The following is a 23,171-nucleotide window of genomic DNA, read 5'->3' on the forward strand; positions in this document are numbered from 1 at the left end:
ATTTATTCTCGGTTAATACTACATTTTACAAGACGTATTTATTATGATAAAATGCTTTATCAGATACATCAGAACTATTGAAATCCATTGAAATTTTGGTATGAACACCTTTATATTTTTAAACAATAACAGGCTAAGAATAAGCACAAGGAAGAAAATGGGGATTGTATATAAATGTTTTAGTGATATAATGTTATCAAACTTTGTGACTGAATGCTCAAATGTATTATTGGTAAGATAAAAATAGTGCAGTAATCTGATCCAAACTTTCTGTTTGCTTACTGATAGAGGAATAGAATTGATGACGGCACAGTACTTTTTAACAATTGTAAATAATTAATCGAAAAGTTTATGAATTGCAGAAATTCAAATATCTAAACGATCTCTTTAACTTTTGGAAACGAAACTATTCAACCGATCCCTTTTACGCTAAAAACAAATACATACATATCAATCATACTACGTTTCAAAAAGAAAAATTCCACAAATAACTTTAACGTTCGAAATAAAAATTCATTTGGTCAATATAAAGTTCGATCGGTAAATTTTACATTCGAAAATAAAAATGTTCAATCTATATGTTTTACGTTCAAAATGGAAATATTCAACCGACCGTTTTTAATTTAAGGTTTTAAGCTACTAGATCAGTAAAAGAGACAATTAAACATAAATTACGCTGAGTTTCATAATGTTTTATCGTCAGGAAATACAACTGAAAATTTGTTATGTATATGTAGTGAGTGGACAAACTCGCATTAACAGGTATTATTACGTCCATTCATTATGCAATAACTCTTATTGTGTTCGATGTACAACTACAATTTTCCTTTACGCTTGAAACAAAGTTAATTATCTTCTGTCACTTATAGTCTTTCAAATAGTAGCATGCTATACCACTGAATTTTATAGGCTGTTTATTGGCAGATTTAGTTATGTTAGGGAACACCAGCGTATGTTTTCGATCCCCAGTGTCACATTTCTGAAACAATTATATCCAATTGGACATCACTATTTAACATAACTGTTTCTTCTACTCAAGCAGAGGCTATGAACACCGCCAGTGTGTGAAATCACACGTCTCATTAAGTGGTGCTTAAATTGCTTTAAACAGAAATTGTATTGACAACATCACTTGTGACCTTCTTTTCATACATGAGTGAAATAACCGTAATGTTACATGAAATCAGATCAGTATATTTCATATTAACGGCATAACAATTTAATTTCAATTGTTTAAAAGTATGGATCATAGAAAAATCAACTGCGCTCAAAACTGATACTTCATCCTTCAATGATAACAACAAAAACAGTTAACTTGTATTACATCCCAATATGCTATTTTTGCCAATACAGAGCGACACATCACTGGAGAAGAGGTGTCACATTGCCGATGTTCAATACTAGTGCCTGAGTTCGAACAACGGCTTTTAATTGCCTCACAAACAGCTAGATTTTAATTGTTTCCAGGAAAAAAATACGTTTCTGTTCTAAAGCGGTGGAGAAACGATCTCTTAAATGCTACCTGCTGTTAAAATGTATTTCCAATTATGGAATTACTTTTTATTGAGGACACATTATATTTATCTAAACTTGGTGTTTCTAGACATGGTATTTTGTCGAAAAGCGGAAATACTTCATATTTGTATTTTTGTAACATAAGTGTTGATATATCTGTCAAGTAACACAACAGACACCGTGCAATATCTAATATGTGAAAAACTACAGAAACAAGCTCATTAGCCAAACGTCTAAACATAAACCCTGTTAAAACCCCGTTCAAGATACATTGATATATCCAATGTTTTTGTTTTCGATAAACACTCTGTTCGTCGAAATTAATACAAACTTCAATGATTCATACATCAACTATTTTTTTAAAGTTCTCATACTAATATTTACATACTTCACACTCTTAAGAACTGTTTTACAGAATGCAAGTACCTTAAGCTACCAGCACAACAATCTTTGTTTTGCTTGGAATATTCTTATGTTCCAATAAAGGCTAATTTCAACCGAAGGTAAACAGTTAGAAACCGTGAAAGATCGTATTGTTTAATATTTGTTGCAATCATTCAAACCAAGATAAAATCTGAATTAAAGCTTTGACTGAAGTAAAACCCTGCTCAAGATCTTCATTATAACAAATCGTTAGATTTGTAGAACATTTCAGCTTTGTCTTGCATTCGTATTAAACGTTTTTGGGAGGGAATGAAGAGGAAGGATGCATTTAAAAATGATATTAAAAAAAACATAAATTCACACTCCTACTTTCAAAACATGTACGATTCTAAGGAACACGCCTCTCTGATGCGTAAGCTATGACTTTATTGAATGCACTATACGATTATCTTAACAACTATTCAACAAACGTGTTTGCATTTATGCGTCTCTGTCCGTTTTTATATGTTGCTCCATTGAAAAGTAACTTAAAGCTACTGCAAACATTACCATCATGAGCTGAAACCACCACTTTGATTTGTTTATTCGATACAGCATTGAAATTTGAGAGAACATCAGTGGAAATTTCTGAAATATGAGCATCGATTTTATTATATCTTTCATCTAAATTTAATAGAAAATTAACTGTGAATATTTGTTATGGTTGATAGAAGCCGGGTTAGATATCCGGTAAGTGTCGTTCAAGACCAATTACGCAATGACACATTCTAGAAGAGTTCTGTATATGAGCCCATTTACCCGGAATGATCAATGCTCCGACGGAAGTTGTATTGACGGGATAAATGGACAGAGTATATGGATTTTAAATGTTTTGCATAATTTCTATGTTTTTTGGGGGATGTTATATTAACGAACACATAATGCAAGTTAAGCTATCTGATGCACCAATCTGAAATTTCATTGAATAATCAATTTGTTATAGTGACAAGTGTTGATGCCGGACGACTCATGTAATTTTGGTACCACTTGAATAGGTTGTACTTATTCATTACTAGTAAGTAAAATAAATAACATACACTGGTCTTAGATCTGTAAGGTAATACAAAATCAAAACTATACACTCAACTAAGCATATGTATTATTCTAAAGCAACTGTTCAACGTGTGAGTTGACGTAAGTTGGTTGAGAAAGTATGTTATGCTATAAATAAAATGTTCTACGCTTTGTTCGATTTTATACAGATTAGTGTTTATATAAGTATCTGTACATAAGTGAACTTGATTCAGTGTTAACAATAACATCTTTAAATATTCCTTAAATATCATTTTAATGTGTTTTTTTCAGACACTTTCGGACACTTTCGTTCATCTGTAGAATTTTGACTTGACACGTAACCAGTATACACAGCTACAAGGTAATGATTCCGAATAGGTGACACCGTTGAACGAACGGAATGACAGACTTGCATTTAGCCATACTAGTAGGTTATATATATGTCGTTCACTGATAACGACATGATATTGAATTATAACATTATGATAGTGTATGAGAATTTAAATATGTATTTATATTTTTATATAATGAAAGTATATATATTTTATACAGTTTTTTACGGTCATTATTTAATTATAGAGGACGCAAAACCTTATTTGTACTCTTGCGATTGTTTTATGAGTAACAGTGTGCATACAGGTATATTGAAACATTCGCGGACGACTTTACACGAATGGTTAGCTACACCTACTAGAAAACGTCACTGTAGTCTTACAAAATGTATCTTACATGTTAAACAAGACGCATATTCATATTGGCAGATGGCAGACCATGCAAGTTGAACGAAGACGTAATGCTGATTTGTGAGTTTCCTGTCATTTGGGACTCTACAATTTCTAACGATTTTTTTTTGACTTTATGAACATCAATAGATCTCATGCGAAGGAGACCATTTATTGGGTTATGTCGGAGACGTGAATAATGTTGTCTTTAAAAAAAGTATGAACATTCATCTGTATTTTTAAAACTGAGTTTCAAAACAATGTGTCGATTTGAACACGTTTTTTTTTAAATTATAATCACTAAGTAGAAGCACACATACTTAGAATACAAAACAAAGTATGTTTGTACTTGGAAGACTTATGTTGTCTACCATTTTAACCTTATATGTGTATAACACATATGTATACTATATTTCAATAAAAAAAAACTATACAGTTGAACACCAGTGTTTGGCCTTATAACTCTTCGAAGTTATCAATGAACTGAGAACATTTTCTCTGTCATTAGAATAACACTCTTTGAAAGTAACGAGCAATTCGCTTCAATTCTCTGGTCAAAGAAGCGCCTTTGGTTATTCCATAGAGCCTTTCAGATCCCGCTTGTTTCACTTGTAAGTGTCGGATAGTAAACACATTTTCTCCAATCGTTCGTTAGTGGCTTCAGAAGAATTACAAATAAAAGTATGTTGTTTGCGATATCAAAAGCCTATGATGGCAATAAAGTTTCTAACAAGGTTTAACGATTTCATTAACTTGTTCATTACAAGTTAGCTATTGATTAATAACAAGAATCAAAACTTATTTTACGATAACCGTTGACAATTTGCATAGTTATATCAATTTGAAAATAAAGACAACAGCAAAGGGACTGATTTCAAACGTAAAACTTACTACTCGAACTTACTACTTAAAGTTTTAAAGGCATGTAAATGCGATCGCGTTAGGGAAAAACAAAAACAAAAATAAACTAAGCGCAAAATTGGTATTTCCGTACATGTTGTACATTATATAAATAAGAGTTATGCAAACTAAGATTGTCGGCACACAAACTTTTCGTAGAACAAGAACGATATACGAAGATTGCAAGACGTGATCGATAGAGCATTGTTTGTGAAAATTGTGACATAGAAGACGGATTTCATTTTGTTTTTATTTGTCCAGCATATAGGGAATAACGTGAAAATATATTCCTTCGTAATATCGGAGAAAAAGCGAATATGTTCAAATTTGTAATCATGCTAAAAACTACGAAAACATTAAAAGCACCAAAAAGCAACTTGATATTTCCGAATTTATTTGATTCAGGTAAATAAAGTAAGAATCTCTGTAATGAACATTACTATGTAATATATTACATAATGTCTCATGTCACAATGTATTTTTTGCATTCGATGTGTGTATCATTGTTGATGTTATTATATAATTATATACAATTTACATACATGTATGAAAACATTGTGTAATTGAAAATTAGCTTCACATGTTTACATCAGAATAAATTGTATGTTATGTAATTAAATGTTTGAAATTCAATATAAACAAAACAATGTAATTATTTGTTGAACATAATGTTTTGCGAATGCTATGAGTTCATTTGTGTTGACTTAAGATGTGAAATTTAAGACATGAAAAGGAAGAGTTGCAGTAATTCATCCAGAAACATATCGGGTAAGACTTGTGGGATTTCTTGCTTAAAGAATTATTGTACGTGTGAAACAAGCAGTATGAAAAATATTCACATGATGGCAGAATTGTTTATTCTATTAAACTCATTATAACTTATAAACATCACCTTATGCAAATCTTTGTACAAACCATCAAACTATAGATAGCCTAAGAGGACTACCATATACTTGAATAATATAAGTCAATTTTATTTCCTAATACAAACATTTACTGAAAACGTGTGGTGTGATACTGTCTCAAGAAGTGCAAAATGAGGCATGAAAAATTGCTTACACGCCAATACGAGGTATCAACATTTGATTATTCGTTGTTTACACGATAAAACCAATATTCATAATCTTTTGAAATCTGAATACAATATTGACGTTACACAATTAGTATTTTGCGTTCGTTTTCAACGAAAGTTTGCTGTTTTTACATAACACATACAATGGTGCAATGATAACTAATACAAACTTGGATTTAGTAATTATGTAAATAGTTTAAATGTAAACATGTATTTTCTTCAAAAAAACGTTTTGCTCCGCTTGCTGACTAACACTCCATCCCTTCTCCACCCCTGAATGATATTATTCTTTAGCTCTACCCTGACTGATACTGCACCCCTGCCTGCTCAACCCTTGCTCCAACCCTGATTGATACTGCACCCCTGATTCACCCCTGGCCTATACTCAAAAGATACACCCTGACCGATACTGCTCCTCAGGGTAACCCATGCTCTATCCTTGACTGATACTGCGCTTCTGCCCAACCCTCTGTTCCCTCCCTGCTCCGCACCTGACTGATATCCGATTCTTCCCCCACAAACAACACAAAAATAAAGAACGTAACCCCTTGTTTGCAGTGCATGTCTTTGAAAGTCCGAATATCAAATGTTTAATGAACCTCGTTAAAACTTGTTAGCAAGTTATGTGTCACTAACGGCTTGTGATCCTCTCGTTTCAGAATAACACCTCTGAGAGCAATTTTGTCTGTAATGAAGGTGCGATGTAAGTGCAGATTTTCGATAAACGGCACTAATGAGTAGTTTGGTAATACTATACTTAAAAACTCTTAGATGTGATTAAGGACATCTTAAAAGACATAAAGCCAGGTTTTAAAGATAACAGTTGAGACGCAATATTCTTTTAAGTTTTTATATGCACATTTAACGCACGCTCAACATCCAGTTTTAAGTAATTGTGGATATATCGGTATAAGTCATTTGGTTTTAACCAATTCTATGGAAGTAATGCAAATACTTTCAACAATAAAACTAGCGATTTCAATTATACAATAAAAACTACAGGGACAAGCCTAGAAGACAAAACAATCAACCCTGCTTAGGCATATAATTTTATAAGCGATGTGTCCTTTAAACATCTGTAATATTCGGTCGAAAGCCTTTACAGATATACACAGTAGTATAAACATCACAAACAGACCACCCACGCATCAAAATAGCTCTACCGATAATGATGGGATAACCGCCTTTTAACGACCATGCAACAAGAGTTCACTGAAACAAAACATACTCTGAAAGTGCCTTCCATCAAAATTAAGCAGAATACATAAATCCTGTTTTTTTCTGTTTTCTTGGGTTTGCGTGTTATACATGTATAGCTTAGTTTATATATAAACATATTTGAGAACCCGATTATCCAATGACGGGAAAATAGTCTCCGAAATCAGATATTATCCACAGTCTTGCAATGTCTAGGATTAGTTGATAATATTTCTGTTTCTTGAGTAAAAGTGAATGAATAGGCCCATTGAGAATTACGGATTATGATGCTCCATTATTCGTAATTCAGAAACAAATATTTTATATGGCAAGTATAACCACTACCATAATAAACTTTGCATAGTATGTGGTTATACAATAAGAAACCATTACGGAAAGAATGTCTACATACGGTAACACTTTATACTTATTTATGTATACATACATGAACGTTCATTTGAACACTGGAAATTAATTGGATTTTAATGAAAGTTAATGTATCTAAGTCTACTCTAATTTATATACTTTACTCTTTGCTATTGTTTCAAAGGCTATAGGGGACATATTCTCACAAAATTCCGGAATGAAATATACGAACACCATAGTACCTCCGAATTGCTAGATCGTCATTCAGGCATCGGTTACGGTATATTTTTTTCGCAAATAGTTAAATTCGCTATAGTAAGTTCGGACATGAATGATTTTTGCTTCCGTAGTAATTGATGACTATTGAATTCCATTACGCATGATGTTGATACCATGAACTGTAGAGATGCTTTTTAATGTTTTTCATTAAGTAAAACGAAGAAACCCAGAGTTGAGCGTTAGGGTATAGTTTTCTTGTTTTCTTGGGAAACAGGGGCTATCCTTAAGACTGTATTCAGTAGATACATCGAAGCATATTCTGCAGAATTTGTGTTTTGGTTTGTTAAATTATATTTTCATTTTGTTTTACATTCATGTTTGTACATTGGCAGGTGATGTCAGTATTTGGTCATTGAGTATTTGTAATAAATTTATCAGTTTATATGTAAGTTTTACTTTATTCCTGTTTGTTTCCAAGTGAATGCTGGCTCCGATGAGCCTTATTTCTTTCAAGTATTGTAAGTATTTACAGACGCTCGAACAAGTGTAAGAAATAGTTTTAATCCCAAGTGAGCGTGTATTTCAGTGAAGTCGTCTTTCGCTGACCTTTCCAAATTGGTAAAGCTATTTTGATTTGTTGTGGTATTCTTGTTGTGTGTGTGCGTTCAGTGTCTTGTCGGTCCTAACCTTGTGCCTGTAAACAGGGCTTTTCAATATATTTGTTTGCTTTTTGTTCTTTTTAAAATTGGTCTTCAATCATTTCGATTGTTTCTAATGCTCAATCAACACCCACTTCTATTCAGAGTATTACACTATGCATGTAAACATCATAAAGGGTGTAATCGGCATCTTGAACAGTTCAAATTATCCAGCTAGCTGATAACATAAACAGTTGGCAAAAAGCTTTGTTGAAAATTACTTCAATATGTCCATTTCAGTTTAAAAATGAATACACGCAAAATCAAAAACATTCAAAAACATATTTACTCTGCAACAATCATCGTTTGTTTATAAGCTATAAAAATCCCAAAAAGGAATGTTTCTCGAGTGAACATCATGCAGTGGAAATCTGAAATCCTGTAATCATTGAAAACATGCAACAATATACGGACAAACCCGATATGAGGGCAGGTGCGAAGCCGGTAATGAAATATCAATTTTCCCACCATAGGTCAAATATCGGAACTACTTTACGGCCTGGTATGCAAGAAAGATGAATTGACCATGATCAAGTGTTTCTTTTTCAGCCTAAGAAGCTTAAGAAGCATTAAAGTGGTATAGATATGTCTTATCATTCAGACAACGGTGTGTTTGGTAGCTGATAGGCAAAAAGGGACAGCTTAAGATTAAATATATCAGGCTAACGAGGAAAATATCACAAATATTGAACAGAAATAAAATCATTTTGTCTGGTCTTAGTTTCTGTTAACATGTCATATAAAAAATATTTTCTGTATTACGAATACATCTTTAGAAATTGTTTGCGAAGAAGCATAATCTGATAATACAACCGATAATGTATATGTTTGTTTACAGCTGTAATAAACTTTTATTAAAATGCAACGTTTTTGCCGTAATCTTTGAAAAGTAACTGGAAAATAGACTGACGAAAGAAAACATACAATTATGTTTTATATTCCGGAAAGATGCGTTATTTTTTGAAAAACAAAATCAACATGATACTGTTTATTTTCTGTTTGTTAGAATGATATATTGTTTTAATAAAGGCCTTGTAGGTAGGAAAAGACATTTAAAACTCCAAATTGTTGAAGGACTTCATCTTATCAAACGAGATCATACTGTGACTTTATTCATCACTAGAAAGTGCAATTATTTATGAAAAGATTAGGCTTGCCAAACAATTTTTTTCCATTGAATCATTTCATAAAGCGCTCTATTTTACGTTAATCAAGACCAACTGGCGCTGTTTAGGAGTATGATACTGATTTTCTGACACTACTGTACCAATGAAATATGCCAACCTAACTCCCCTATTATATTTCTAATATTACCTGATGATAAGTCTCAATTTCTACGGATACATTTCAAGCCGTGATTGATAGTAGCCAAGCGCTTGATATGTAACTTCCGAGACGAGGTGAAAATCGCGAATGACTTCTGTTCTCGAAGAAAACCGGGTTCTCGTTTTCGAAAATAACGAAAGCTTCGGTGAATCACACTTCCAACAAATTAAATTTAAACAACAGATCATTTCTAGCTTACAGCCTGAACATTAAGCCGAACAACGAAACCATTAGGAGGATTCCTAAGGTAATAATTATCGGAGTGAAGAGTATCCATGAATCGGAGCTCTTTTGGAACACTCAAAACGTAACCTTTTACAAAAGACCCGTGGTCAGAGCCTCACATCTCTGACATAAACAACAACTGCGGAATCGACTGGTACAGATACTGTCCTTTCATTACTTGACTTTTGATTCCTGCAATCGCTTATATGGCGAAACGATGCACTCGCTATGATATTCTTATTACAAAAGTAATAGATCTACAACAGAAACTACAGAGACAGACCGTGTAGCCAAACAATAAACGAAGAAATGTTGTTTGATTTGTATTCGCAGTGTTCCTCCTGTTCAAACAATCGTTTTAAAAAAATGTGTAAATACTTGCGTAATGACCAAGTTGTGCGTATAAAATGTATTGCCACAATCTTAAAAGGGACAAATGAATCGGTATTTGGTAAATATAGCTGTAACAAATTTCTCTTGAAATCTATAAAACATCTTTCGTGAAAGTGGACGTTTCTTACTCTCTTATGACTAGAATTGACGATACCATCATTCAAATGACTGTCATGACATATTGGTTAAAGAGATTATGCAATGATTAGTCGCTCAAATATATAATTAATTTGCACATTTGTTTTGATACAAGTAAAGATCGTATCATCCGGGACTCGACATCACCAATTGCATGCCTGCATGAGCACTTTGTCATTACGAGTTTTCGATATTTTTTATTTTATTTTCTAAGTATCAGTGAACTATTACAAATGATGATAGAATGCACGGAAAAAATAAGTTTAAATAATAAAGGATCTCCGTCGCACCGTACTGTCTGCGTGAAATATCAATATGCTGCATAATCTTTAATGGTAAAACAATATTTGTTTTGCTCTGCAGACGGTAATCGGATTTCATATGAACGAACAAATCGTCGTAGTGGTCTTGCAACCAATAAAGGATTTTTTTTGAAGGTGTTAGGAATTCATTGAACATTTTCTATCGTTGCAAATTTAAATGTGGAGCACGATACATTCGATGTATTGAATACTACAATGACAAAAACAGGGACTGGCCCAATAAGCGAATGCCATATTAACAATACGATGTTTTAATTATAACTTTAGAATGATTTCTTAATGCACGACCTTGATTGATAAGAAAATGATATACTTGCGCCATAACCTTAATCTCAATAATGTTTTTCGTTGTTTAGTAAATACAGTATTTGATGGTGTAAAAATAAAGTTGTACATAGCATGGAACTTTATAATATATATTATAGCATACGTGACGGCTGTGAGATTGCATACAGTGTGTACTGCAAATAGGTATAAGGAGAGTGGGCTTGTAATCAAAACCATGTCGTTCAGTTCAACGATGCCAGCAACACACGATCAGGAAATCACCATGAAGAAGACTTATCTGTATTCGTGTCTCCAGATGTACCGGCAAAATATGCAATATGTCTTGCAATGTCAAAGTTGTAGTATTTATCTGTGACCTCGACATCATAGCAATACCTGATAACACTCATGAAGTTAGTTATTGTGAGGTGGAATTTAACAGAGAGTTCTACGTAGGGATGGTTATATCAATATCAATATATCAATATATCAAATTGAAGTACTCGTTGTAGTGTTTGCTTTAGACGATTTGTTTTCCAATATCGAGGAAAGAAATAATACAACATATGGCATCTTTTTCAAATTATATTCATTACTTTCCCTGTCGATAAATGAAAATATAAATGAAAAATATGCAACAGATATTTAATTCTGTTATGTGAACGCTTTGTAAAGCCATTTGCAATTTTCCTATTTATCGGTTTGTTGTCGATTTGTCAATATGTCTTGCGATTAAAACTTCCATCGGAGCATTGATCAATCTGGATAAGCTGCTCCTATACAAAGCTCTTATGGACTGGGCAATGCATTCTTTGTCTTGAACTGTAGTATTCGGATATCTAAACCGGATTCTATATGGCATACACAAATATTCACAGTTCATTTTTAATTGACTATGGGATAACATGTAGAATAAAATCAATTCTATAACTTAATTCATATTGAAGCACTATCGAATCCCAAACCTGCACCTAATATGCTTTAATCATGTTTTTAATCTTAGTCAGTTTATTATTTTATTGAGTTGTATAGATAATTTTTGAGTTATTTGCTGGTACAATCGACGATATGTACTAGTACTGGATACTTGTGGCACATCTGGTTCATTGCCAATTAGAGTTTAGATGCTCCTTTGACATAGATCTGGAGAATATTTGGTCTAAGTGACAAGTCTCTTGTCCTGTAATATTCAATGTAAGACTTGTCAACACGTTCCATGGCAAATACCAGAGCGATGAAGACCTTCATTTGCACGAAGCAACGTCCTCCCATTTATTCATACGACTCTACAAGTCCATTGACCAAATGATCTCGCACTTCTTCATAGTCCCTATAATTAGTATTTGTTAACCAGATCTTTTAATAGAAACTGCTTCAAAAAAGGATCATCAGTGATTCATTTATAGAATGGTCACTTTCTCAAGGCAGTTTTGAGTAAATAGGGAGTCGTTCATTCATATAAATGTGGATATAAGCATCATAGATTTCAGCTCACAAGATACGAAAACACCAGTGCAAATCAGCAACATTTCTAATATCCTGTTACAAAAGAAATCTTCTGAGCAGATTGATAATATTTCTGCGAAATTCACTTTGTGGCTCAAGTGGTATAAAGGTGATTTTGTCTCTTCAGACAGAAAACGTGCGTGGAGTATTCGATAGAAAAAATATCTAACATCTGCAGACGATTCATGGTTTTTATTCGGGATGTTATTGTAATGTGGTAGAAATCGAATCCGTCTGGAAGTCTTCGGTGTCTCAACAAATAACACGTTTAAAGCCATTATAGTATCCGCAATTGGCTGTATTGTTTTCATGAAAATATTTTCCATCGAACACATTTACACATACATATATAAAGGCAAGTTTATAGGTACGTTTAGGTCACTATTTTAGTCTTTAACATATTTTAGTTACAAACAGATGACTTAGGCCAAAACATAGGAACATCACTTTGTATATTTGTCGCAATATTTCCGACCTAGATATAATACCATATTACATCAATGCAGAAAGAAAACAATATAATACTACGTTGAAAAAAAAGTCCTTGATTATGTTTGTCGTTGCAACTTTGAACGAAATTGCCACTAAGACAGTTTATTTAAATGTTATGCAAACTAGAAAATTATCAATTAAAAAGTCTTGCAGCTTTGGACTTTAAGAAGGCAAAGCTTTAGTTGACATTTCTGTAAAAGAATCGATTTGGTTATATCTGCTATCACCATAAAATCGAAAATACCCTGTGAATATTTTTGCATGTTTGATTAAAGCCTGTTCAGATATCCGGAAAATGCCGTTTAAAACAAATTTTGCAATGACAAAGTCCAGAGGTGTGCATATGAGCACATTTACACGGAATGATTTTTTGATTGAAGTTATATTGACGGGTATTTGAACTAAAAACTTATGAACTATTTTAAGAACGACTCGTTTTCCCCACATGTTTATTACAACCAATGTCATAACAAGTATTTTTCAACGCACATACACTGCAAAAATGACTCCTGAACGCAATATATGCAAAAATAATAAACGTCAAGAAACAAGAATAGTATCCCCTGTCAAATGATAGCTAAATAACACGACCAAATATGTATAGCTTCCACAGCATAGGGTTTATCATAGCCCCAAGAAATGTCTTGGAAGGCCTGACACGAATGTTGTATTAACTTGTCCAATCCATTATTTTTTTTGTGATTTGATTCTGAGCTATTAAAAACATGTATATCTCTATTTTAACAAAGGGAAATATTAAAATAGTATTACACTAAATTTTCTATAAACTATATCTTTTTAAACATGTGGAAATTATAATATTGAAGTATCAAACCCATTATAAATACAACTAATCGACCAGAGGCAAACGCGCACTGAAATGACACTGTAGCTAAACAAACCATAATACTTTAACTCCGAATTAGTTGTCTTTTAAATGATTAACTTTTCAACAATGAGTCATGCATGTGTCAGACAAAACGATGCCATTTAATACATCTGGAGCACAACGTGAAGCTCCCAAGACCATCAGTATTTTCTATCGGTCTGCTTTCATTACAGGATTTTAGATCTGTATATTTGAGATAGGAATTATGAACCGTTGTGTTCAGTCCCGGTTAACGATCAAAATAGAAAGACGAAACCAGTGTCATATCTAAAACCCCTTAATGAAATAAATCTCCACGATAACAAAGTTAACACTTAATAAAACACAACGGTTGCAAGAATAAACCACCAATTATAACTAGGAAAGACGCTATTGTCTGTCTGTAGACTTTTGATTTAACTCAAAACGAGTATTTATTTCCAACAATTGAAGGTAATGATTTCCGATTGTTAACACGGATGACACATGTGAACAAATTAAATGACGGTCAGGAAATGATCAGAATCTTTTAATCATAATCAAGTTTTTGTAATGAAGTAAATACACAAGTATTGGTAATATAATGCATTTCGCGTTAAAGTCATGGAATTAAATGTGTTTTGTTTACAAAAGTGATTGATTTCATCTTGATATAGTGTAAACAGGTTTTTGTTCATTTTCATTTAGAATCATATACCACATCTAAACAGCGATGCAGTTAACACCAGTATGTTTCAATTCATGTCATTCCTTTTGCTTGTTCTGAAAAAACATACCAACACATTGTCTTCCCCTTCTGTTTGCATATGGTGTTATACTCATGTCAACGTTTAATTTTCTTCATATTGATTTTATTTGAAAAACTGCTGGAAAAATGTTTCTGATGTTATTTGATGGCCGACGGGAGCCTATTCAAAGGGTACCAATGTTGTTAAATATTTCTTTGAAACACCTTTATAATTAAAACATTCTTTGCGTCTTTGATATGTTGATTTGATCGACCTGATATAAATGTGAATGTTGCTCTGTGATTTAAATTCTCTTCATGGATTTGGGCGGATATTAAGTCACGATCATTCAAGTCTTGCAAAAAACAGAATATATTGAACCTGATGTATATTCATATTGACAAACGAAGACCACGCAAACCTGAAATAGACGAAATGTTGATTTGTGAGTACATTTTCTGTCACTTAAGACTCTAGAGTTCCCTCTTAAAAATAAGAAAACTTAAATAAATGTCACTCGAAATATCAAAAGCACGACAAAGTTTTTATCATTTAACTGCCTAATATCAGATAAAGAGCCTACGATCTTTGTGTTTTAATAACATTCTGAGTAGAGATTTGTACTCTTAAAGCTGATAATCGATGTGAAAACAATGTTATCATGTAAATGCATTTGTTTTACTACTGGGCAGTTGCCTAATTCCGGATTTGCCTAAATATTCGGAAATCGTTTAAAAGGCGTTTCGGCGACGGTGATCAATATAGAATGATCACAGTCTGCACAACGAACCTCCATAGCAACAGAAACAACACAAAAGTGCAGATATGTGAGTATAACCCGTAAATAAATACCTCTAAACTTTCACTTTCCCAAATGTCAATATTTAGTCACGTGGGGGATGACGTCACACAGCGCGAGCATTTTTATTGAGGTTCGACAGGGTTGTCTTTAAACACTAGACCTACTATACGAAGTTTATGACTTATCGTCAATCACGAAATACAATTCCAAATACATATAAAGTCAATAAATTTACGATGCCATTGTTTTCGTGTTGTGCAGCATTTGATATGAAAACGAAGCAAAAATGAAGCAGATTCGTACTTTCAAAATTTTGCAAGTTCGGATATATTAGTAGTTCGGATAGGCCGAAAATACACATACGAATACTTCGGAGAAGGATAAAATTTATATACAGGTTAACATTTATAATGCATGATTTATATTAAAATAGCATTTAAATATTTGTATATTGACTTGATGATGTTAACTGTGTTCTTTTAAAAAATCCGAATATTTAGGCTCTGAATGCAGGTTTTCGGTCGTCGTTCATGTCCTCATTTCGTTCTGAATATTAAATTGTAATTAATTGTTTTTTTCTTTAATTCTTTTTCCATTTTGGTTAATATAGGACCCAACATTATTATATCAAAATTTCATGTACTTATGTTCAGTAATTTCAACAGTATTTTTAGAAAACTTTGAAATTGATCCGGAATTAGGCAACTGCCCAGTATAGCTTTTTTCAATATAATAGAAACTACTGACAATAAGAATACACTTGATTTTATAAACACACCAATCAAAAATGACATAGTTCCACCATAAAATGAGTGTCAGCTTAAAACCTTCTTCAATATAAGAAACGTATGATTGTTTAAAATCACAGCGATTTAATTCAAAACAAAAGATGGCAGCGATTTCAAAACGGAAATATTTTTCCTGTTGAAGCAACTCAATACTTTTCAGTAGAATTTGTTGGAGATATTGTCCCATCATATGCAAACTTCTTAATTCGTTGTTTTCCCTGTAATTGGAATGAAACCATTTGTAAGTAACAAACAATTACCTTTTAATGTCAACTCAACGTTTTTCTTACTAATAATACACATATATTTGCAATCAGTCCGGTACGCACTGTTGGTTGTACCCAAGAGTCTTTCAGTGTCCGTCTGTGGATCTTTATTCTTAACAAGCCTGTTATTTTAGTGAGATCAAAAGTCTTTAATAGAAATCAAGTTGCTAGCAAGGTTTAACGTTTCCTTACGTTCATTAAAACTTTGCTATTGCAACTTTCAAGTAAGTGCTGCAAAATGGTGTTACTTTACAAAAGGAATCAATTACTATTGACGCTTGTCTCTTTTAGATAACCTTTGGCAACTACCATGACATGATACAACAAAGAGTGCATGGTTATATCGGTTAGTTAACGAAGATACAACTCTTAAGAAACCCACAGGTGAAAAAGGTTTACATGAGTGCTGTTTCTTGAGCAAAACATGCATTCCAAATACAAACATGATTGAGACTGTGCATTGGCAGTGATAAACAAAATATCCACTGAAGGTCAAATGGAAATATGTTAATAATGTCAACGTCCGAATATGTCGTGTAATTCTTATGATGCATTTTAAGTCTAACAACAGAAGAACAACTGGACAGCAATTTAAAAAGAGGAAAACTTCGTTTAAGATAATAACTTTATAATCCCTTGTATTTTTTTATGTCCATGTGAGGTGAGTAATTGATTTCTGTTTCACTGTAGGTCGTGGTGTTTTCACGAGACAATGTACTTGACAATCGAAACTTGTAACAATTTGGTAATTGTACAAAGTGTATTGGAATATTGAGCAAAAAACACTATCCTTATTAGTTTAACTGTTATGTCAGAACTTCTAGATACAATTGAGTTTAAAACTTAATTTGGACTTAATTATGACATGGTAAAAGTATGTGATGGTTATCTTGTAAAATAATGGTTATTTGCATTGTCAAATATATTTATTGTAAATGGAATAACAAGCATATGTTTTATGATATATAACTCGTCACTGATCTTAGCAATTCACCAAAAACAAGTCATAATACTTTATCAATCGTGTTGTTTTTAAAGATAATTAAATTGAATGAAAATAAATTGTTGGAATTGTTTATGCCGTAGGTTTGATACCTTTCTTCGAAGTGGTTATGTCTAAATTTTGCTACCTTCTAAGAGAGGGACATATAACGATGCAAATGTAATTAATTAGTAAATGAATGGTCAGGGTTTCATTCGTTATCTGACGAATCGTGAATTGCAGGATTTGAAAACGCCATAGACGGCTTGCACTTGACAGTTAGATCGACCTTATCAGTTTGCAGTATGTTTGTGAAAGGTTAGGGCAAAAGCAAACAATTTCAGAACACATATCGCCTGTCCAATAACTTTGGAATGATTTACATCTGCTAGGTAGCTTGCATTCTAAACGTTTAACAACCGTTTCATAGAAATATATATATTTTATAACAGCGGAAAACCTTAAAGGTGAAGCCAAGTTTCCCAAACCCGTATTAACAGGTCTCAGTGTCGTCCAAACCACTTCCTTAATCTCTTGATGAAAATATGAACTATTTTAAAGAATTCCTTGCAAGTTTTATAAGGTCGAATAGTTTACAAAATGAATATATATGTTTTATGTAGCATGTAGAAACTATTTGTAACAAGAGTAAATCGTCATCTGCATAAACTTATAAAGAAGTGACAGAAACTGATTGGATTCGCCGTAGAACGTTAATAGTGCATTTGAAAATTGGTTTTAATTAGGCTTGAATTACAGTATAGTCTGTCCAAATGACTGTCAACCACTTTCTTGTTTGTGTTTAATCGTTTAACAACATTAGGCAAAAGAAAGTGCGAATAAAAATATATGATCGAGTCTCTTTAATGACACACACATATTACCTTATCATAAAACTAACGGACCAAAGAAACCAGAAACATGCAGAACAGCAGACGTATATTTAAAATGATGCACTATCTGAACATATGAATGGACTAAATCGCCGACGTTATCATTATGACCTACCTATTAATCTCACATTGTTCTGTTATTAATGCCGCCATGGTAATTTCTCAACATGTTTTGCGATTTGTTTTCTATCAGTGTCTGTGGCTTTCGATTACAGGTATTTGCTTATAACACATTGTAAAGTATAATTTTGTTATCGGTTAGATCACAGGAAAACAAAATGCTCGATTACCAATTTAGATAAATTGTATGCTTGTCGTGTTCTACATAACCACACATCTCAATGGTTAGTACATAGCAGGAGCTAGAGAGATTTTACCGCCATCATTTAAATGGTTAGACCTTTGGGCCTGGATTGCAAATGCCCGAGGTCGCGTTGCTTCAATGCGGTCTAACATTTATGCTTGTCTGAAAGCTTGTCTAGCGCTATTTAACTATTTAAATACATATGCTGTTTCCATGGTCAAATCTTGGGGCATTGATTGCCCGAAATTGAATTGCTTCAATGCTGTATAACATAAGTGCTTCTCTGAAAGCTTGTCTAGAGCAAAGGTATTGAAATGAACTATACATATGAACGTTGACCCTATTTTGAACGTAAGTACTCTTGTGAGCAAATCTCGTTTGATGTATAGATTCATATTGCACTCAAAAGTAGAAATAGCCATGTGGAACATATATCGCCGGTTTAGTATTTGCATTATTATCAGTCAATGACTGCCCTTCGATATACATAACATATTATTAAGCGGTGCGAGATGTATGTACATTTATAAAATTTGAACAGTGTATTCGTGCGTTATGCTTATATGTGTTTAGGTTTCGGAGACGCCTTGAGGTGTATGTCCTGCCACAGTACACCCACTATACAGCAGTGTCGGGGAACAACATCATGTAATGAACATGAGGTAGATCTTATGTTTTTAAAACAATTTTCTATCATTTTGGAACATTATGATCTGTACATTTATTGTGAGACTGTTGACGTATTGTCTTCATGCATGCACTTTTGGGGCATATATGTTCACAAAGATTGCAATCTCATGAAAATGGTTGTTCCGTTTTGACTGATAATAAACTTCCTGAATATTTTTTCATTTCAAAACTTTATTTTTTTTGCCCAAACCTAGCAATTTCTTGACAAAATCAGTGAATCAAAATATCAAGACAAACTTATCTTAATTTTACTGTATAAACACCCCATTGATTTTGCAGATTTGTTCTATCGAGCAGTTCATCTCTGCAACTGGCGCAATTTACTACAGACTTGGATGTCAGTCCAAAGGGGTAATTAATAGTAACTTACCAATAATCGAACAGTGTTATAACCATTAATCTATAACTACCAAAAATCTGACCACTTTAAGTCGTTCAATAAGTAAATATTCTTCTTAACTAGGCTGTAAACAAGAACTTATGCCATGCTTTATGGGTACATCAATTACTTGTCACTTCACCTTTTTCAGCCAACTTACTGAAAATAATCCCATAATATTAATTACATTTAGACATGCCAAAACTTGAGCATGGGAAGAAGGGGCGCTACTAACAAGACGGGTGAGGAGGACGTTGGTGACATCGCCATCTGTGGAGAGTGTTGCTCCTCCCTGTTCTGCAATATGGAGGGCTGCGGACAACCTGGTATAGTCTTATACTTATATATGTTATCGTTAAGATAAAGATCAACATCAATAACCATAAAAGAACAACATCAAGAACAGCCAGAATCAAAGCAGATATTACAACAACTACTATAATATCTACATCAGCGCCATCAACTTCTTATACCACTTCAACCACCATTACAACAAAACCACTAGTACTTCTTTCTGTTGTTGTCGTCGTCGGTTGTAGTGGCATTGTTTAAGTGCTTTAAAAATAGCGCTTGATCTATTTTTGTATTTCGTTGCGGCAATATATTTCACATCTTTGCATGGTATATTCAACAACAGATTCTTCTCTACTTTTTTGTTTCTTTTTGTCCAGCTCTTCCAACTAGTGAACGAGGACCATATTGTTTTACGTGTGACAAAGCGTCTTTCCCGGATGGGTGTGATAACGTCACCATCTGTGAAAAAGGAGATGTACGTAAACGGCACCAAATTTGTTTGATTGGATTTTAAGAAATAATGAAAACAGATTGTTAATCCAAATAGATGTCGATATAAAACTATTTATAGCCGATTAATATTTTGGTAATCGCTTTGCTTCAATAGTATGGTTATGTTCAGTACCACTTATATTCTAATGAGGAAGTTAACATTCCCATGTTTCAGAGCTGTATGCTCTACATCGACGCAAGCGACCTTGGACAATCTGGAAACGTTTCATACACTGGTCTATGTGAGACAGATCATGTAGGTAGACTACTTTAAAAAAAAACTGAATTAGCAAAATGATTCTTGCAATCGTTAGTTCCTTAACACGGGGTCATGCCCAACACACTGATTTGTGTTGGTATAGGTTGTGGAAGTTTAGAATGGGTTGAGACTTTAATGATAAACTATTTTCCATTTTCAAACATAAGTTCAAGATGGCAATTTCGAGAAATGAAATAAGCTACTAAAGCTTGTAATATATACGTAACCGACAAAATTGAGCGTCTACTGTTTATGCATGCTGCTGCTATTTCTATTCGCTAACTTATAAATTCAAAAAACAGTCCATGGTATAATGAATTATGATAATAACATCAGGTTTGTTCCGCCCTTGAACACGCACATTTGAACAGCAAGTGTCCAGCAACCTGTTGTAAGGGCGACTTCTGCAATACGAAATGTGGTGATATATCCACAACTGCAACAACTGTTTTGCCGTCAATTGATCATACAACTCACAATTTTGCGTCCTTGGCAACACAAAAACCATGTAAGTTGTCCCATTCTCAAACGATTCACATAATACAGGGATTTTATTATTTTAAGTACGAATAAATATTTCTTTATTTGTTCCATGTACACGAAAGGTAGGAATAAATCCATACTTAATGTACGCTTAAAGTGTTACAACTTTACCACCAAAGGATCTTTGCTTATACAAAAGTTCCTTTATCATTATTTTTTGTAGACTGTCCGCCAGACCATACTTTCGATTCATTATCGTTGCTTTGTATAAAGTTGGAGGAAGCAACTAAAGTCAGCTTTAGCGAAGCCCAAGCGTTCTGTCGTCAAACCGGGGATGAGCTTGTTACACTGGACACGTACGCTAAGTTCAACTTTGTGCAATACGCCATCATACATCATTCAAAGGGTACTTATGTCTTTGTTTGATATCATTCAGGCTGGTTGTGTATAACCGTTTGTCAATTTTAAATGATAAATATCCTGGTAATTATCAAGAATAATCACATTCCTTATTGCAGAAGAACAGAAGCAAAGAAACTACTGGATCGGTGCATATGCAAATCTGACTTTATCAGGGAAGGTGTTCGGATGGGAAAGTATGCGGACATGGGACTTCACAGCATGGGGAACAAACGAACCAGATGGCGACCCGAGTCAACTCTGTGTTGTGCTCAATGTCTTAGAAAATTACGAATGGTTTGACACTCGATGTGACAGTCCTTTCCATTTCATTTGTGAGCACGACATTTTAGTAAATGGTGGCTTCACTGCAGGCATGGCACACCCAACAACGTCCTTTAAACCATTAACGACACGATCCACACCTTCGACTGTCTCTGCGTTAACACATTCGTCATTGACTTCGTCGTCAACAACCGTCTTAAGTATATTCAATTCGCAACTACGGTCGTAAGCAAGAAACATGATCTTAATAAAAGACAACGATCCAAACTCAGTCTCAGCATTGCCAAATAAATACATTTTAAATTAAAAGTTTATGTACGCCTAGTGATCCAATCTATTAAACATACTTCCGAGGAAATTGTACACTGTTTTAAACCATTTATTTTAGCTACAACGTCACAGCTAATCTGCGATACGACGATCGGTTTTACTCTTTTGTCCAATGGATCTACCAGTTTGTGTTTGAAAGTATACAATCATTCCGCTACCTGGGACGTTGCTCGATCTATATGCCATGCTGAAAATGCTGATTTGGTTGTTCTGGACACATCTGAAAAAGGCTTTTTATTCAGACAATGGATATCTGGTAGGTTTTAACGACACGCTACCATTAATGCAAGATTTCAGTGACATTTTATTAGTTTACTCAAGTCATGTCTTTTATGATATAGTAAAAATAACCTTAAATATTACCTTTAAATATACAATGCTCAGTTTCTTTATAAATAACTTTATTATTAGCATATTGAATAAAGACAATATACATTTATTGAACCGCATTTTTTCCCTTTTATTCGGTTGTTTTTTAAATACTTTGCAACGAGTTTTAAAACGCATTGTACCTTCATAATTCTGCAATCCAGGTTATGACAACCTATTTTGGCTCGGAGCTATGGACCACAGTAGTAGCGGTAATAACCGTCATCACTTTCAATGGATAAATCGTCATCCTATAGACTCACAGAGTGAATTCTGGTCGTCATCTCAGCCAAATTCAGACACTGGCCAATACCAGTGCCTTATTATATACCGGTCCAACAATTGGCACGACAGACCATGTAGGGAACACCATTTGTTTATTTGTCAAAGAAACCTTTAAATAGTACTTTATCATGTCGTTTTGACTGATTTATTAGCTATGCTGATGACAATGCTTTTAATGTATTCAGGTTTTGAAAAATACACAAGTGAAAAACAAACTTAATGCTTTGGTCGCCAACACGATGAAATCTGAAACGACAAAAACGATCATGTTATTATATAAAGTATTAATATTCATATGACGTTGTAAAATGTTTTTGGCAATTAAATAGCTATGAACTAGATGAATTAACTTTCAATAACATATACAAACACACACTTTTGTCTTGTTTATGTATTTGTAAATATACTTAACTATATAACTATTTTACAATATAAAGTTATTACGACGGACGGACTTAAAAAGTGTTTCTTATCTCATT

General features: G+C 33.4%; 1 protein-coding gene across 1 annotated transcript in view; it reads left to right on the plus strand.

The window, feature by feature from the left end:
* The window catches only part of LOC128214383 (uncharacterized), a 31,961-nt gene extending 9,019 nt beyond the window's left edge, over window positions 1-22,942 (plus strand). Inside the window, exons 4-13 of the mRNA XM_052920815.1 lie at window positions 19,001-19,089; window positions 19,397-19,468; window positions 19,690-19,822; window positions 20,168-20,265; window positions 20,458-20,538; window positions 20,878-21,049; window positions 21,248-21,430; window positions 21,543-21,908; window positions 22,097-22,294; window positions 22,572-22,942. Coding sequence (XP_052776775.1) covers window positions 19,001-19,089; window positions 19,397-19,468; window positions 19,690-19,822; window positions 20,168-20,265; window positions 20,458-20,538; window positions 20,878-21,049; window positions 21,248-21,430; window positions 21,543-21,908; window positions 22,097-22,294; window positions 22,572-22,807 — 1,628 coding nt within the window. The 3' untranslated portion in view covers window positions 22,808-22,942. The remainder of the gene's footprint in view (window positions 1-19,000; window positions 19,090-19,396; window positions 19,469-19,689; window positions 19,823-20,167; window positions 20,266-20,457; window positions 20,539-20,877; window positions 21,050-21,247; window positions 21,431-21,542; window positions 21,909-22,096; window positions 22,295-22,571) is intronic.
* Window positions 22,943-23,171: the final 229 nt, after the last annotated feature.

Source organism: Mya arenaria, chromosome 2 (genome assembly GCF_026914265.1).
Source record: "Mya arenaria isolate MELC-2E11 chromosome 2, ASM2691426v1".
Lineage (NCBI taxonomy): Eukaryota > Metazoa > Mollusca > Bivalvia > Myida > Myidae > Mya > Mya arenaria.